The following is a 17615-nucleotide window of genomic DNA, read 5'->3' as shown; positions in this document are numbered from 1 at the left end:
AGTCTCAAAACTCCAGAAGGAACCAGTGTTAATTTTGGCAGCAAATTTCAATTTAGTTTTAGTCTTAGGACTAAAATGGCATTTTAGTTTTAGTCCCATTTTAGTCTTCTGCAATTGTTTTAGTTTTAGTCGTATTTAGTTGACTAAACCTCCAGTACATTTTAGTCGACCAAAATGTCCTATATTTTAGTCGAGTAAAATCTCCAGTACATTTTAGTCGTCTAAAATCTAATGGGTGTAATTAAATTGTAATGCATTAGTTAACATTTCTCCACAATTTCCAAACTCATTATATACTGCTGGAGTGAAACATCTCTGAAACATCATATGTTATTATTTATGGTAATGAGGTTTGAACATGCACTACAGACCAGTGTTAATTTTGAAGTCAAATTTCAAATTAAGTTTTAGTCTTTTGACTAAAATGCCATTTTAGTTTTAGTCCCATTTTAGTCTTTTGACTAAAATGCCATTTTAGTTTTAGTCCCATTTTAGTCTCTTGACTAAAATGCCATTTTAGTTTTAGTCGTATTTTAGTCTTCTCAATTGTTTTAGTCGTATTTTAGTTGACTAAAATAGTATTCATTTAGTCAACTAAAATGTTTAAATCGACAAAATTAACACTGGAAGGAACCATTGAGAACCTTGTAAGTATTTTGTGCAGAGACTGCACAGACATAACCATCACTTTAGGGCAATAGCAAAAAAATGTAAGCCTTGACTAACTGGGAGGGGTTATGCCTAGGAGAGGTTAGCACTATCATCATGGATGTAAAGACGCTTTGTGCTCCGTAATGTACATTAAAGAAACACTTTTTTTTAGGGTTTTATTTCATATCTGGTATATTTCCAAAATGAAGAATGTGTTCTTTCAGAACAATCTCCATGAAGTGCTTAAATGTGTCCTGACAACTGTGTCATGCTCCTGTGTCTTCTCTAGGCAGACTCAGTACAAGCACTGTATGGGGATTGTTTTTAAAGAAGAAGTACTGCAACACAGCTTTTGGTGTAAACGGGCCACAAATTATTTTCTATGTGCAGTTTTGCTGATCTGTTCAAATCAACGCGGCTCAGACATGGTGTGAAAAAGCTCTTACAAACACACAGGGCTTAACACCATTGTCTACTGAGGCTCATAGCAAGGGCAAATAAGTATCTAAAATCGTGTGGTGACAGGCCACAAACGGCTTAGCAACCCGACATGTTTCGGAGGATGGTCCTTCAACTGGGGCCCTGGGGATCCGAGCATCACCATCCACCCACGGCTGCTCTAGATGAGACCATTGGAACACACCACCATTGCCTTCTATCAAGCACCCTCAGGATTGATTGATCCATAAACCTGTTTGACATACCGCCGTATGGCGAGTGTGTCCACCCTTTCTGGTAAGCGTATTCACTTCTTCTGCTATTGCCATTTATGTGTGGACCCTGAATACATGAAGACCACTGTTCTGTTTACCTATTGAATTAAAGGCGTCATCCGTATTAATTTCTCTATTCCTTATGAGAAATATTGCGTTCCATCTATTGATGAACTTTTATTTCATTATGGACACCTCTTCCAGTTATTGGAGACTGTTTTTTCACTTTATCTGTTTTGGTATATAATCACTACCACCAGTTATTTTTCAATACATATAGGGTGATATGTTGTCACCCCGTTCTTTGTATCACTTAGTGCTGCATTTATATTTATTTGCATTTCATTTCACAGTTTGCTACACTGTTGATGCTGGCTGCTATCACCTAGACAATTTTTGTTTATAGTAGCGCAACTATATTTTTTTCTTTTGTCAGCTTGTATAACAGTGTAAATTTGCTGTCCCCTTTTAGCGGCGTTTTACCAGAGCTTTTCGGCCGCTAGCAGGGCGCTTTTAACACCTACTAGCAGCCGTAGGGTTAAAAGTGCCTGTGTAGAGGTGCTGCCCATTCATTTAAACTGCCCCAAAGATGCTGCTTGCGAGACTTTTTTTCCCATCCCACAAGCGCACCATCCTGCAAGCAGAGAGGCGCTTTTTCAGGCACCATTTGTAGCGCTAAGACGCCTGAAAAGCGCCCCAGTGTGAAAGGGGTGTTAAAAAAAAAAATAATAATAATAATAAAAAAAACAAACAAAAAAACAACACTTTCTTGTGGAAAAGGCACTGATACTTTTTCTCTTCTACCACATTTTAATGAGACATACAAGTTCACTGATAATGTGCAACCAGCCACTGTGTTCTGTAAATCTGTATTAAAATCAGGCATAAACACTTACCTCATCCTCTCCTGCTCCCTTCGCATTCTTTCTGCATGCTCTGCCTGCAGTTTTAGCGCCCTCTCTCGCTCCTCCTTCTCTCGTGCCGCACGTCTGAAAAGTTCAAAGCTATCACTGGATGACTTCCCTGGAGCAGTTGGGGTGACCGGTGTTTTCTGTACAAGGCTTGCCCAAGAGCCCATGTTTTTAATTTTTAGGTCCTAGGGAGAAATATTTACATAAATCGGTTGATGTTCAAGATGAACAACATCTGCTTTGTTTAGCCTTTGAAAAAGGAGGGTTTTATAATGACTTCATAGGATCAATTCACAAAGCTTTACACAAGGACAAGGATTTAGCAGCATTAAAGCCAAACTCCAGCTTTCTGACATTTTAAAATAGGTGATTTGACCAAGCTTGGTCCACACAGACTATTACCTTCATTAACAAATGTGTCTGCTGATAGCAAGATAGTATGAACTGTATATAGCATCGGCTACATACTGTATATAGCTTCCCATTCCGCTCCCGGAACAAAATCAAGTCGGGCTGAGGTGAAGAGACGGTCAGATGATGTCACCAATCTCCAACTTCAGCCTCAAGAAGCCTTGTGTTCATTCAAAAAATTAAAAACACAAGCCTTCTGTGAATGGTTGGACAGTGCTCAGCCTGCTGGGAAGTTCCTATACTGCTGCCAGAACCCAGCACTGTACACTGTATGAAGCTGATGCTACAGTTTATACAGTAGCAAGGGAAAGGAGAAAACAGCACAGATCTCGGGTGTAGTAAAAAGATCAAAGGGCTTTATTAAAAACAACATATGTACTCACAAAATAAAATGTGAAAGCGTGCATATAGTCCACGAGAGAGAGCCCACTAAAGAGGAGCAGGAGTCCTCGAAACAACCCCTCTTTTACTGGAGTCCACTGAGATCTGTCCTTGGGATTGAGTGATCTGAGCAGGCGTAGCAGAGAATTCTGGCATCCAGCTCAGCTCTTCACCTGTCAGCTGGCCACACAATGATCTGGACACTGTGGCTGCTCATCCATCCTTTCTTGTGACTGTGTTGTGTGTTGAGTGGGCTTTCTTTCGTGGACTTACTTGCCATTTCACATTTTATTTTGTGAGTACATAGTATGTTGTTTTTAATAAAGCCCTTTGATCTTTTTTTACTACACCAGAGGTTTGCGCTGTGTTCTCCCTTCCCTTGCTTTTGTCTTCACAGGTGCAGTTCCCTCGCCTTGATTACAGCAGCACTCCTCCTAGTGTGTAGTAGTTGTGTGTCTAGGTGTTGGGCTACCTGCTCAATAGTTCAGATTTCCTGAGTTACAGAAGATCAAAGACCACTGAAGATCACTGAAGATTTGACCCGAGTCAAATAGCGGTGATTCATGGACAAATGCTGCCCCTAGTGGACACTACAGCATGCTTCCTGGAGGATGGGCAGAAGAAGAATATACTAAGAAGGACTGCCTCTTATGGATTTTGCATTGGACAGTGGGTGTCTGTGTGGGTGGTGTCTGAGTGGGCTTTAAAAGTAATGATCAACCTAACGTTCTTCCTCTTTTGCCTCTTGCCATTGAGCCCAGCTGAAGATACTGAACAGAGGATGACCTTATGTAAAGTATCAGTGATGTTCTTTTGTTTCATATGCGATGTAGCAATTTTCTTTTAGGCTGGGTTCACACCTATGCGAATTGGATGCGGGTTGCACCCCATCCAATTTGCATGACATTTTAAAATACGTTCATTTGAATGAGGCTATTTCACATATGTGCGTTGCATTCGCACTCCGCATTGCCCAAAAAACGTGTGCGTTTTCTGGGCATTGTGGTGCGAATTGCAAGCACATTATCTTCTATGGGAACGCATCTGATTTGCAGATACATGCCGTTGTGAACAGGATAAAATCCTGACCTGATCCTGATGTAAACCTGACCTGATACTGATGGAATACTGACCTGATCAAAAACTGACGTGAAACACTGAACAACTACTTTGTCAATTAGCTGTGAAAATGGAGCTTCAATTCGCACCGCACATGTGTGAACCTAGCCTCAGTGTTTTAGGTTAGCATTCCTATTTTCTTGGAAATAAATTAGACTCTTGCTTATTTAAACAGTGTGTTTAATTTTTATAGATAACCTTGTTATTGTACCATCACCATTAACTTTATCAGAGTTTTGCTAGACTAGTCAATTATAGGAATAGACCCCCAAATATTTCTTTCATTTGGCACCCCAGAAGCAGGAGTGTGGAAATAAATTCTGCAGAAAGTCCTAATGTATTTTTGTCTTGAGTTCCTATAAGCTAAGGAGTCATCAACTCTATAAGAACTGAACTGAAAGCATTTCCCTACTGTGGACAAGAACCGCGCTGCTTTTGTGAATTCTGAAGCCCTGCTTGAATGGTCCTTAACCACTTGCCAACCTGCTCACGCAGATATACGGCGGCAGGTCGGCTCTCCTACATGAATCGACGCACCTGTACTGTGGTGCGGGCGTGCACACCCACTGCACGAGCGTGCCCGCATGTCGGGCAGACTCGATGTCCGCCGGCAACCCGCGATCACTTATTACAGAGGCAGAACGGGAAACATGAAACTGCACGACCGCGCAATTGTCACTTAAAGTAACGCAGTGCCGTATCGCAAAAAATGGCCTTGTCATTAAGGGGGCAAATCCATCCGGGGCTGAAGTGGTTAAAGTTTTGTGAAATATTCTATCACTGAGCGGACGCACAGGACTGGTGAGAATTTTGGCTGGTATGTGTGTCAACATGTGCTTTTAACCCCATGACCTCCGAAAGATTTACCCCCTTTCATGACCAGGCCATTTTTTGCGATACAGAACTGTTACTTTAACTGACAATTGTGCGGTTGTGCGACGCTGTACCCAAATAAAATTGATGTCCTTTTTTCCCCACAAATAGAGCTTTCTTTTGATGGTATTTGATCACCTCTGAGGTTTTTATTTTTTCCACTATAAACAATATATTGATTGGTTTAGGCAAAAGTTAAAGGATCTACAAAATGATTTTTTTTTTTCCTAGTAATCGAACACCTGACACTTTTTGGGGACCAGTGCTAAAAAATATGCACTGTTACTGTACTAATGACACTGACTGTGAAGGGGTTAACATCAGGGTTGATCAAAGGGTTAACTGTGTGCCTAGCTGGTGTTTTCTTACTGTGAGGGAGGTGCTTTTACTAGGGGAAGGCATAGATCCTTGTCCCTGTTTACATGAACACAGGATCCATGCCTTCTGTACTGACAGAACAGCAATCTGCCTTGCTTACATAGGCAGACCGCTATTCTCCCTCTGTACTGAAAGGATCGGTGGGTGCCGATGGACAGAGTCAGCTCCCACTATGTATAATTAACAAGTCACTAAGTGCATGATCCCGCGCAGCTGTGCCACTTTGCCGCTATATTTCGAAGTTATATTGGCAAATGCCTGAGGAAGTGCGATAGGCCTTTGGAAGCATTGGCTACAATGGATCCAGCCGTGTTTCAATTCCATTAACATCAATATCTTACCTTTTTGGGGGCAACAGGTGTCTTAGGTTCCTGCTTTTGCTTCTCTTTCTCAGGTACCCCTTGAGAAGTGATGCTTTCAGGGGGTCTCACTGGGCGACTTCCATCAATGGGTTTCATTTCTGGCCCTAAAAATAAATAAATAATAATACTAAATAATGGTATATCATTTTTTTTTATATAAAGAGCTGGCAAGAACTAAGTAATTTAATTACCAGAGCCATTTTTTCATTTTCTGCACACATTAAAATAAAAGGTACAATTTGTGCCTGAGGTTTACTTAAAACCTAAATTTCAGGTTATGCTACCACCTTCAGGTGAATGGATACTGGCCAAAATAACAAAAACCAAAAAAGCTGAATCTCTGCCCAGATATAACCCCATCCAGCTCAGCTAAGCCTCAGTTTGGTTTTGTAGCAAGAGGGAAGGGTTATCTGCGTCCTGTGGTGTACATGAATGGACATGGAGGAAATAAAGTGAAAATAAATTCTCACAATATAAAAATGCACGTAGGCAGGTTCATTATTGCAGAAGATGCAGCTCAGTTGTCTGAACTCCTGCACATTCGCGAGAGTGAGGTCATCCAAAGTCAGCCAATAAAGACGGCTGGGGAGAAGATGTTGGCGAAAGACTTTGGAATGTTTAAAAAGGAGGTACTTTAGTTTGATTATAATGTTCGTGACTTCTTTGGATATCCCAAAGCACTGAACATGAAGGGTGGGCAACACAGCAACAAGATTGAAATGCCCAAAAACCTAGAAACACACAAAGGTGGCATCCCCATGGGCATAAACATCTACATGGTAAAACTTTGCAAGGCTATAAATGCTATAAACCTTGGTACTGAATAGCTCAGAAACACTGACCCGCCAGGTTTCCAATGGGGAAACTGATAGACAGGTCCAGGGCAATAAGCAGTCAGATCTTGATAGCAGCTTCAGAGAAAAAAAAATTGAATGGTTAAAAAAAAACTTCCTCAGAACAGGTCCATTACCCAAGGACACTTGAATCTCACAGAGTGGGCATGGTTATATGACTGTGCTGTAGGGGCGCTGTAGGGGCGGCCCCATTTTTTTTTTTTTAGCCAGTGTCCAATCACCTGAAGGTAGCCTGCATACAACCCATGGTCCATGAAAATGAGCCATGTGTATTGTACTGTACGGTTAAGATAATTCTCTTACCTTCCATGACTGAGCCAAAACCTCCTTCATTTGTGTTTCACATGTTCTATGAGACACTGCAGCTCACAATGGGAGGGTTTCAACGGCAGAGAAAATGCTGCCAATCCAGAAAGCATTGGGGCAGGATCTAGGTGTGGTCAGATGCTGATGGACAAGCTAAATGCTTATCAATCAGCAGTGGCAATGCGAATAGATACACCTACTATTGGTCTTATCCCTCTGTAGTCCAAGAAGGCACAGCCTACGTGACAGTGGCAACTCTGCTCGGAATTTAGGAGCAGTGCTGTATTGTTGCCATGCCATTACAGAAAGCTGCATTAGGTGGACTTTACTGGCAGACTCAACAAGTATTTGTGGGACATTGCAGGTGGACTAAGAGAAAACGGTAAGGGCACATGGGCCTATACATTTTTTTTTTTTAATGGGTGTTCATAGTTCTACTTTAGATAAAATAAAAAATGACAACTCACTTGGCTGAACATGACTAGAAGCTTTTAGCGGTTCTGGAAGTTTGTGGGGTTCACTCCTCATGACTGGGGAAAAGCCTTCCGGACGCAAAGATGGAGAATGGCGTTTATCTTCCTTCACTACCAGCGGCTGAGGCTGCAACACAGATGACCCTCTCATTTCCTGTGGAGCAGACAAGTGTGTTAACCTCTACAGATTCCCAAAGTCTTTCTTTAAAGGAAAAACATTGCCTGCTGTCCTTAAAATGTTAATTACCAAGCTGTCACGCTGATCTCCATCAAGGAAAATCACAAAGGAACTAAAATCAGAAGTCCATATGTCTTATGGGAACATTTTTGTTAAAATGGTCTGGTGACAGGATCTCTTTATGTATGAACGAATACAAACTGCACTGATTTGTGTCTTATGTCTGCCTACTTGTAACTGCTATGCCAAACGAGGAATTAAACCAGATGTAGATTTTGGTGCTGAACTGCACCTTAAATTGTGAACACAATGAAGAGAAATCGTTACTAGTGTGCCTACTCTATATATTACCTAAAGGCAACTTCAGCTACCGAGAGTTGCACTGGGGGGGGGGGGGTCCAGGAACATACACAAATGTTCAAAATACAAGTGTGATTTTTAGTGGCTGAGTCATAACACTAAAATTGACTGCAGCATCTATCTGATACAAGTAGATAAAGTTTACGCACTGTTGAAACAAGTGACTTCCTGTGGTGTACGCTATACAGTAGTAGCTTTGAGAAGTGACTGGTTACACAGTGCTCCAATCATGTGGAATAATCAATAATAGATGCTACACATAATTTACACCACAAGTAGCCATCTCCCGTGGAGCCCACACCAATGGGTAAGCCCAGTGCTCTGTACCTGCTTTTTAGACTGTCCGGCCTGCGGTGACGAAGGATGTGAAAGGCCTGCAAATGGAGGAACCTGAGATGAATGAAGGAGAGGAGATGGGGCCTCCCGCAAGTGACCTAGACAAACCAGAAACAAAAATGTTGCAAAGAAAATGAAGACAACTTCATCTATATCCACTAGCAATTAAAATGCCAGGATCCCAAACTTTCTAAACAAAGGACCAGTTCAGTGTCCTTAAAGCGGAGACTGCAAAGTACGTTTTTAAAAATACATGACACTGATAAAAGCTGCATTAAGTAATTATGCCAACTGCTATCGGATTAGCTGTTATAGGAGCTGTTTAAAAAAAATAAAAAACGCTGGAGCTCCGCTTTAACAATTTAGGGAGGCTGGTGGCAGGAATAGTGTCCCGTAGTTGGTCTAAGTGGGAGAAACTGGCCCCATCATTGATGTCAATGGAAGGAATTGTACGCCCACGGACCATTTAAATGCATGAAAAGGGCCACATGGCTCATGGGCTGCAGTTTGGTGACCACTGCAGAATGCAGCTCACTAATTTCACGTTATACTGACTAACCATTTTCACACAAACATACCACTAACCTCCAGAGTATGGCTCTGGTTTCTGTTGTCGTGGTGAGGGATGGTGGTGTTGGATCACTTGCTGTGGCTTAGACTGCTGGTGCTGCACAAGCTGTGGGTGGGGAGCGGTCATTGTACTTTGCATGGTTGGATGCGGCTGCTGCGGAGGGGGTGGAGCCTGCACTGCTGGCTGTTGTTGGGAAGCTGTAGGTGGTGTCTGCAACTGATTTACATGGGATGATGTAGGAGCAGGGGGAGGAGCAGTGCTAACAGAGGAAGGAGAAGGGTAAGGCAGGTTCTGCAGGTGCCGCAAAGACTGGGAAGTAGAAGTCAAAGGTGCTTGGTTCTGTACTTTAACAGAAGGGAGAAGCGGCTGAAGAGGAGATTGCACAGGAGGCTGTTGGGATTTCTGTAATTGCTGCAGGTAAAGGGCCATCTGCGCAGGACCAAGCACCTGAACAGGAGAAGGAGGGAGACTGCTACCTGGTGAAGATGGGCCATCATCCTCTAGCAGGGCATGGGGAGGCTGTGAATGATGGTGGATAGAATGAGGTGGTGGTTGGTGGTGCGTTTGTACTGGGGGCGGTGAGGAAGATAGTGGTCGTACAGGTTTGGGAGGGAGGGCAGCTGCACGATTTGTAGGGCGAGAAGGTTGCTGCGGCATGGCATTATGCAGGGCTGTAAAAGAAAGCATAAAAGTAAATTAGTGATATACAAGCAGGTACTAAAGCAGCAATTCATAATTACTTACAAGTCATCATCCTTTTATTCTCTAGTATTATAAATTAGTTAAACTTACCTGGAGGACTAACAAGGGCATGTTGGTTTAGATGAGGTGGGGAACATCGCTCTGGCTGACCACCTGTGAGGTGTGATGGAAGATCAGGTGGTGGTAGGTGCAGACCTGCCTGCCCATAGTGAGCATTAACAGCTTCAAAGACATTAGCAGGATGAAGAGGATGATGAAGAGATGGATGGGAAGTGTCCAAGCTGGGAGGAGGGGCATAGGAGGGTGGAGGGGTTGGGGAAGATGGCTTAAGGACATTAGGTGGTGGGGCAAGAGGCTGCTGCGGAGGATGGGGTTGATGGTGATGCTGTAAAAAGACAGAAATGAAAAGAAAAAACTTCTCAGAGTCTTGATTTAAAAGTTGTTTGAAAATCTGAACACTCATTCTTTAAAGTTTAACCATCTCAATACCAGGCACATTCGCCCCTTCCCGCCCAGGACAATTTTCAGCTTTCAGCGCTGTCGCACTTTGAATGATAATTGCGCAGTCATGCTACACTGTACTCAAACAAAATTTTTATCATTTCGTTCCAACAAATAGTTTTCTTTTGGTGGTTTTTGATCACCTCTGCGGTTTTTATTTTTGCTAAACAAACTAAAAAATACCGAAATTTTTTGGGAAAAAAAGTTTTTCTTCGTTTCGGTTATAACATTTTGTTTTCTCCTTGACTGACCGGCACTGATAAGTAGAATTGATGGGTACTAATAGGTGGCACTGACTGGCGGCTGTGATGGGCACTGACAGGTGGCACTGATGAGGTATTGACAGGTTTCTGACTGGCACTAACATCTGTTTTTTTTTTTATGGGGCACTGACTGGCAGCTGTGGTAGCACATCTGATAATGATTATCAGCACTGACCCCCACCGACTCTGTCAGAGGCTTCTTACCACGATCAGAGATGCGGCATGTCAGACTGACACGCCACCATGTTATCCTGCTGGACTTCATATGACGCCCAGTCAGGATAACTTAACCACTTCCCGGCTGTCATTCTGCTATAGGCCGGGCGGGAAGTGGTTAAAGGTGCAATCCCGGTTCACAAACATGGAGAACATTGTGCTATTAAACACAATCCGCATAATGTAGGCCTTGTAAAAAAGTAGATTTTTTTAACTTACCTGTCAAATTCCATATCTTGGCGTACAGTATAGGACAAATGCAGTATATTCATACACCATGGGCGCTATAGGCATGAACATTCAGGAGATTGGACACTAGCAAAGCTTTAGAGAACACACCTTCCTTATTATCCTAGCCCCCCTAAGTCCTCAGTTTTGTAACAAGCAATGGAAATAAACTAAGGATTGGAAGGGAGGGTTGCCTGTATCTTGTACTGTACTTCAAGTCAAAGTTCCTCATATCTTATTATACACTTGTACCTACATGTAAGCTTATAATAAGGCTCACCTGTAGGTACTGTGAATATCCGCTGTGTAATTAGAAGATAGTCACAGTGGCTGCTAGCTCTGAATTCAGAGCACACTAAGCGTGCCATCAATGTAATGCCTGCCATCAATGCAAAGAGCACTGTGCTGCAATTGTAACTGTGAACCCAGAAGGAAGACCAGTTGAAGATGGAAACGCTGGGAGCTGTGACAGCGCAGCACTGGAGGGCTGCATTTGACAGGCAAGTCTGCCATAATGTGCTAGTATGCTGTGTATACTAGCACATGCTGGCATAAACTTACAGGGGCACATAAAAAGAAAAAAAAAAGAACACAAGAAAGTTTAATATTTAATTGTACAGTACAGGACACAGGCAGAATATTCATAAACAATGGGATGTCCACAAGCAATGACTAGGAAGGGTGGAAAACAATGAGGCAAACCGGACTGTGCCAAAAGGCCCAAGAAGGGTCAAAAGACCCACCTCAGAAAGCCCCTGTGAGAACCTTATGGACAAAAGATGCATCAGCAGAAGATTGGACGACCACTCGGTAAAACTTCAAAAAAAACATATGAACGGAAGACCAGATGGCAGGTCTTCTGGTGGAATGTAAAAATGAAATAACAGAAAAGCAACATGTGCAATTAATAAAGCACCCAAGGAGCTTGTTGGCACTACCAAGTTATCTAATGCCACCTTTAACTAAAAACGAACATCAAAAACAGTGCAGCGCTACCCTAATGAAATATATGTGAACCTACAGTGCATTCATAATGTATTCAGACCCCCCCTCACTTTTTCCAATTTTGTTTTGTTGCAGGCCGATACTACAGTTCTTGAATGTGTTTGTGTTAATCTAAACTCCGTACACCATAATGACAAAGTGAAAACAGAATTTTAGAAAAGTCTGCAAATGTATGAAAAGGGAAAAACTGAAACATCACATTGGCACAAGTAGTCAGACCCTTTGCAAAACCTCTTGAAATTTAGCTCAGATGTCTCCTATTTCTCCTGATCCATCAAGGTGTAGAAACATCTCAGCAATGATCAAGAGGAATGGGAGACACCTGAGCTAAATTTCAAGTGTTAATACAAAGGGTCTGAATACTTAGACCAAATGCAATATTTCCGTCTTTCCTTTTTCATAAATTTGTAAACATTCCTAAAATTCTATTTTAACTTTGTCATTATCGGGTAGTGAGTGTAGATTATTGAAAAAAAAAAAAACCTGAATAGTATCAGGCTGCATAACAAAATTGAAAAAAAGTGAAGGGGGTCTAAACACTTTATGAATGCACTGTATAATGTGCAACTTCAAAAATCGTGCCAATGAAAACCTGTATAATAAATATTTTTTTTTCTATAAATATATCATAAGGAACCTGGGAAAAAAAATGTGCTGAATCTATAAATACAAATGCTATAAAGTGCAGGAGATAGTTTCACCTTGAGAATGTAAGAAAGCAGCTACGACCAGATTTCATATTCATATTGCAATTGAGAATTTTTGAAGTAGGGTGTCCTTTGCAAGGTCCAAAGAAAAAGACAAAGAGAACCCGTCTCATTGGAGCAGTAGTCTTGAGATATACTCTAATGGCTCTGACTACATCCAGGCAATGTAGAGATTTTCTTTGGATGCTTAGGAGCCAGGCAAAAGGATGGGAGGACAATATCCTCACTGAGGTGGAATGCCGAGACCACTTTCGGAAGAAAGGAAGAAAGACAACCTTGCCATGAAGCACGAGGAAAGGCCCGCCAGTTCAGAAAACACGGCTGGCAGGTGTGAAAGTGACCAAAAGGCTACTTGGCCTGGGAGAATCTCGATAGGTATAAAGAGTGGTTTCTGCAGGGCAGAGAGAACCAAGTTGAGATCTTTAAAGAAAGGCTTTTTTTTCTAAACATTGGAAAGCATGAGCCCTAACCTTTAGGCCCCTTTCACACTGCCAGCGTTTTTCAGGCGCTACAGCGCTAAAAATAGCGGCTCCTTTCACTCCAAGCCGCTATTTTTAGCGCTGTAGCGCCTGAAAAACGCTGGCAGTGTGAAAGGGGTCTAAAGGTTAGGGCTCATGCTTTCTCATGTTTAGAAAAAAAAAAGCTTTTCTTAAAAGATCTCAACTTGGTTCTCTCTGCCCTGCAGAAACCACTCTTTATACCTATCGAGATTCTCCCAGGCCAAGGGCTTTCACACTGAAGCGGTGCGCTGGCAGGGAGTCACAAAAAGTCCCACCAGTAGCTTCTTTGGAGCGGTGAACTCACCGCTCCTCCACCGCTGCTCCCCACTGAAATCAATGGGGCAGCGTTTAACCCATATCGGCCGCTAGCGGGAGATAAAACTGCCCCGCTAGCGGCCGAATAGCGCTGCTAAAACAGAGCTAAAAGAAGTCTTGTTAGAGTGGGCAGGTGCTGTGTGTTGAGGAGCCAATATCTCCTGAAGGTGGTTTTAGGATCTTCCTCTGTGGAAGTAAAACCTTTGCATGTGTGACCTCTTTGATGACTTTGTCAAGTGTCTCACTGAACAGGCATCTTTCTTGGAAAGGCATATTTGTGAGGCACCTTTTGCTGTCCAAACATTTAGCCATAAGATTCTGCACATGTGAATGGAGATTAGAGTCATTCTGGATATTTGTCTCATGACATGCTCTGTAGGCCATCTACACAGAAAAGTATCAGAAGGCAATTGCTATAACTGCTGTGGAACAGCATGACCCTGAAATAAAGGGTCATGCTAATTGTTCATTGTCCTAGTCCAGTTTGCTACAGTTTGACATACTAAAACTGCAGCAATAGCTGGTTTCAGGGCTGGGTCTGCAAGATAAAAGAGCCTTTAGGAGCATCTCAAACTTTCTACTGGCAGAATCTTTGAAATTAAGATTCTCTTAAATAGGTACAGCGAGATTTTCGTTTAGGACAGTGACCGCAGGATTAACTACAGGAATAATACACTTCTATAAACTTTTTACACTGGATAGGAATTCAGAAAAGATTTTGGGAAGAGTAAAAATTCTCTCAGGTGTGACCCAGTCGCCATAGAATGCACGTTCCATCTGTTCATGAACAGGGAATGCTTTGCAGGGTTTCTTAGTAACGCCAAACTCCTCTGGGTACAAAGCGACCTAAGGAGAGTCAGCTTAACAATGCCATGGCTTTTGCAGACAAAGGTAATGAGCTTTTCAACCTCAGCAAGCATGTTGTGTAAAAGTCCCTCTTAAATATAGTGACAATGTGGGGGAGAAAAATTTTCTGCAGTTTCCTCCAATATTTCTTCATTATTTTCTTTCCTTCTGTATCGGTGTCCTCTAGGATTGTCCTATCAGGATCTGACTCCAGTTGAGAAACAGGAGTAGAAAAGGTGTGGAGTTTTTGGTGCCCAGGCAGAGACGGCTGTAATCTGTCTGAAGAACTGTGATACATTTGCAGAGAAATCGGCTATAGTCAAATAGGCTGCTTGTAGCATGCCTGAAGTAGAGCTAGAATTAGATACTGAGAACGGTGTTGGAGCTAGTTCTTGTTCTGGTTAAGGGATGCATCACCACTCTGAGGTCAAGTATTGTGCGAGCCTTCAGCAGAATGCTCATGGTGAAAGGAGGTGATAAAGCGATTGAGTGCTTTATAAGGGCTCTAGGTGGAAACTGAGTTAAAAGAAAAGATCAGTGGTGTCATCCACCCAAGCCTGAGCTTGGAGTGGTAATCCTTTCGTTTGAAAGGATTGCTTTGAGGCAAAATACATTCCAAACATAGCCTTGTTTCTTACAGTACTAGTCATACAAACACACTTTATCTGCATCACCACCTGCAGGGTCAGGGCTGTAGGCTTAGAAAAGCTGTAGCACATCATCACTTCCTGTGCTATCAACTACAGGCTCAGTAAGCGCCAGATGGATGCCTTTGCAGACCCCTGTGCGCTTCTGACTGCCAACCTCCTCTACAGGAATTCATATCATTTAAGCACTGCTTAAGGATGCAAGGGGTGAAGACCTGGGCAAAACAAAAGGGTAAGATTGTCAGGTGTGCTGAGGTAACAATGCTAGCACGAAATGTAGTTAGCGCTGTCACCCTATCACAGGAAGCCCAAGGAGGCAGAAGAAACCGACAGAAACAAGAAAGGACTATGGCTTTACTGCTAGAAAAGAAATAAAGCTTGCACTACTATACTTACTTACATTATCTGCTATTTATAGTAAGTCACTTATTAGGTTTACATATACTTAACAGGCAAATCTAAGACAGCTGGCTAAACGAGAAAAGGGACTTCAATTCCAGAAAAATATTTAGGATATTCAGCAACTTCAAGACTAGAGCCCTTATATCAATAAGTTATTACAGGAAGATAGATATTTTTACAGCAAGCGTTATTAGAAAAAATGCAAATAGGAAAAGAAACCGTATTGTGGAATGTCTAATGGAAAAAACACCTATGGGCAGGAATGGATGCCTAATTACCAACATTACACCTTATTTTTAACCAATGCTGGGTATTACATTCGTATAATGCATGTGTGTAATTTGCAAGCATCTTCAATTACTTATAATTACCTTTCTAGACTCTCTCCCTGAGTGATTCTTTTTCTTCTGTTTGTGTGTTGTTTCTGGAAAGAAAAGAACATCAAGGAATCATTGTTTGCATTACAGCTTCCATGATCAGGTGAATACAGGCCCTAGACCAGTGATGGCGAACCTTGGCACCCCAGATGTTTTGGAACATTTCCCATGATGCTCATGCACTCTGCAGTGTAGTTGAGCATCATGGGAAATGTAGTTCCAAAACATCTGAGGTGCCAAGGTTCGCCATCACTGCTCTAGATGCTTCATCCTGACTAGTGTGAGATTGTGCTACCTGGGTCTGACTCCTCACTGTCCGAGGTGCTGGATTCACTTGAACTTTCAGACTCAGAAGAGGAGAAACCTTTCCCCTTAGCAGAAATAGATGTGGGCGCTTCTACTTTCTCTGTAAAGGAGACAAAGTTAGCAACTACCACAAACACAACTATTGTTCTGGTACCTTAATTTTCTTTTTAAAAACAGCAGTTCAATAATCTAAAATCACCTACACAACTGTTCATGAATATGTGAAGATGGAGCTGATATATTCAGTAGAAACAAATATTTGGGCATAAAACCTTGTTTTGTAACACGTTACCGGTATTCGTAATACATTAGATGTTACTTAATACATTTAATTTTGTGCCCTTTTTCAGATTTGGAAGGATGTCTTAAAACATAACCCTAAACTACTACCTGTCACTGCTCACAGGAAGAGATTGCATGGCCTATATGCTACTCTTTAACCAACTTAAGACTTTGGGGATTTAATTATTTTAACATTTACCATTTTAAAATACTTGGAATAAAATTCTAAATACCACCACCACCACAAAATCCTGTAAGCACTTCACCCCCCTATTAAAAAAAGAGAAAAAAGAAAATGTAAATTTCTGAATCATAAGTAATGCTAAGTATTGCTAAATCCCGTAGGGTCATAGCTAGCGATTAAAAACTTCTCTAGTTTAATATGAGATCATACCTAAACACTTTCAATTTGTAAGCAATCAAGCAGGTTCTTACACTACAAAAGGTAAAACTAAAAGGCAATTGAACAAGAAAATTGTATAATACCCAGCTTTAGGGTATCCAGAGCTCCTCATAACATGCAACTATGCGTAGCATACTTGTTCATTATGGCACACTCTTACCCTCTAGTGTGCCCCATTAAAAGTATTGTGAAGACCACACTCCGCTTCATCGCTCTGTTCTAGGCTGCTGCTGTTTTCTCCTAGACCTTTTCTGGGACCACCATTGGCAGCCAATGATAACCCAAATCCAGCACCCAGCACATGTACACTGGTTACATTGTCCCAGCACCTGGCTCCATTCTGGGAACGTTACAGATGCTGGGAATGTACATATCACAAGGGCCACAGGCAGGACACACCAGTTAAAAAAAAAAAAAAGGCAAAAGTGACTTACAAGTGTCCGATACAAAAAAAACTGCTGACATTTTTTACCTTTTATTTAAAGTGCAACTATTGCCAAAATGTAATATGTTTATATTCATTTCCACCTTGGATAAAAATGTCAAGCCTATTCCTATTGTTCGGAAGAAAAGGAACTTACTTTTTTTTGAAGAATACCACACATTTTTTTTTTTTTATCTTGAATGCAGCAACACATTCACTGTGCCCTTTGAATATGGACTGCTGTGTGACACATTTCTCAGGGCCTGCATTCTGAACTACAGAGGTGCTGAGAGGAGGCGTTTCAGGAGGCACAGGCTGTACAGGAATCACTGCTTGTAAGCAGCAATGTATCATGGGATATATAGCCCTTACAAACTGAAAGTAAACCAAAGGAATGAGCAGAGGAGAAGCTGCTAAGCATGCAAAGAATTCAGGAAGTTGTTGAAAGCAATGGGCAATAGATGGAGATTTTTCATGTAAGCGAATACTGGGTTATCAAAAATAACTAGAGTTTGTTTTGCTATTACAATGCAGATGTATACAATATATAAGTGTATGCTGTGACTTTTGACTTCCTTTAGGTTTTGCTTTAATGCTTACAATAATCACCAAGC

General features: G+C 41.8%; 1 protein-coding gene across 3 annotated transcripts in view; it reads right to left on the bottom strand.

Annotated features, from left to right (window-relative positions):
• BRD4 (bromodomain containing 4) overlaps positions 1-17615 on the bottom strand; it is a 102153-nt gene that overhangs the window by 6232 nt on the left and 78306 nt on the right. For all 3 annotated transcript variants that reach the window (XM_073622384.1, XM_073622387.1, XM_073622385.1), the window contains exons 12-19: positions 15882-15992; positions 15581-15633; positions 9670-9964; positions 8892-9548; positions 8298-8404; positions 7427-7586; positions 5779-5903; positions 2261-2460 (exon numbers count right to left, since the gene is read on the bottom strand). In XM_073622384.1, the coding sequence (XP_073478485.1) occupies positions 2261-2460; positions 5779-5903; positions 7427-7586; positions 8298-8404; positions 8892-9548; positions 9670-9964; positions 15581-15633; positions 15882-15992 (1708 nt within the window). The remainder of the gene's footprint in view (positions 1-2260; positions 2461-5778; positions 5904-7426; positions 7587-8297; positions 8405-8891; positions 9549-9669; positions 9965-15580; positions 15634-15881; positions 15993-17615) is intronic.

Source organism: Aquarana catesbeiana, linkage group LG03 (genome assembly GCF_042186555.1).
Source record: "Aquarana catesbeiana isolate 2022-GZ linkage group LG03, ASM4218655v1, whole genome shotgun sequence".
NCBI classification, from domain to species: domain Eukaryota; kingdom Metazoa; phylum Chordata; class Amphibia; order Anura; family Ranidae; genus Aquarana; species Aquarana catesbeiana.
The sequence above is the reverse complement of the archived record's forward strand: the minus strand, read 5'-3'. Positions and strand labels throughout refer to the sequence as shown.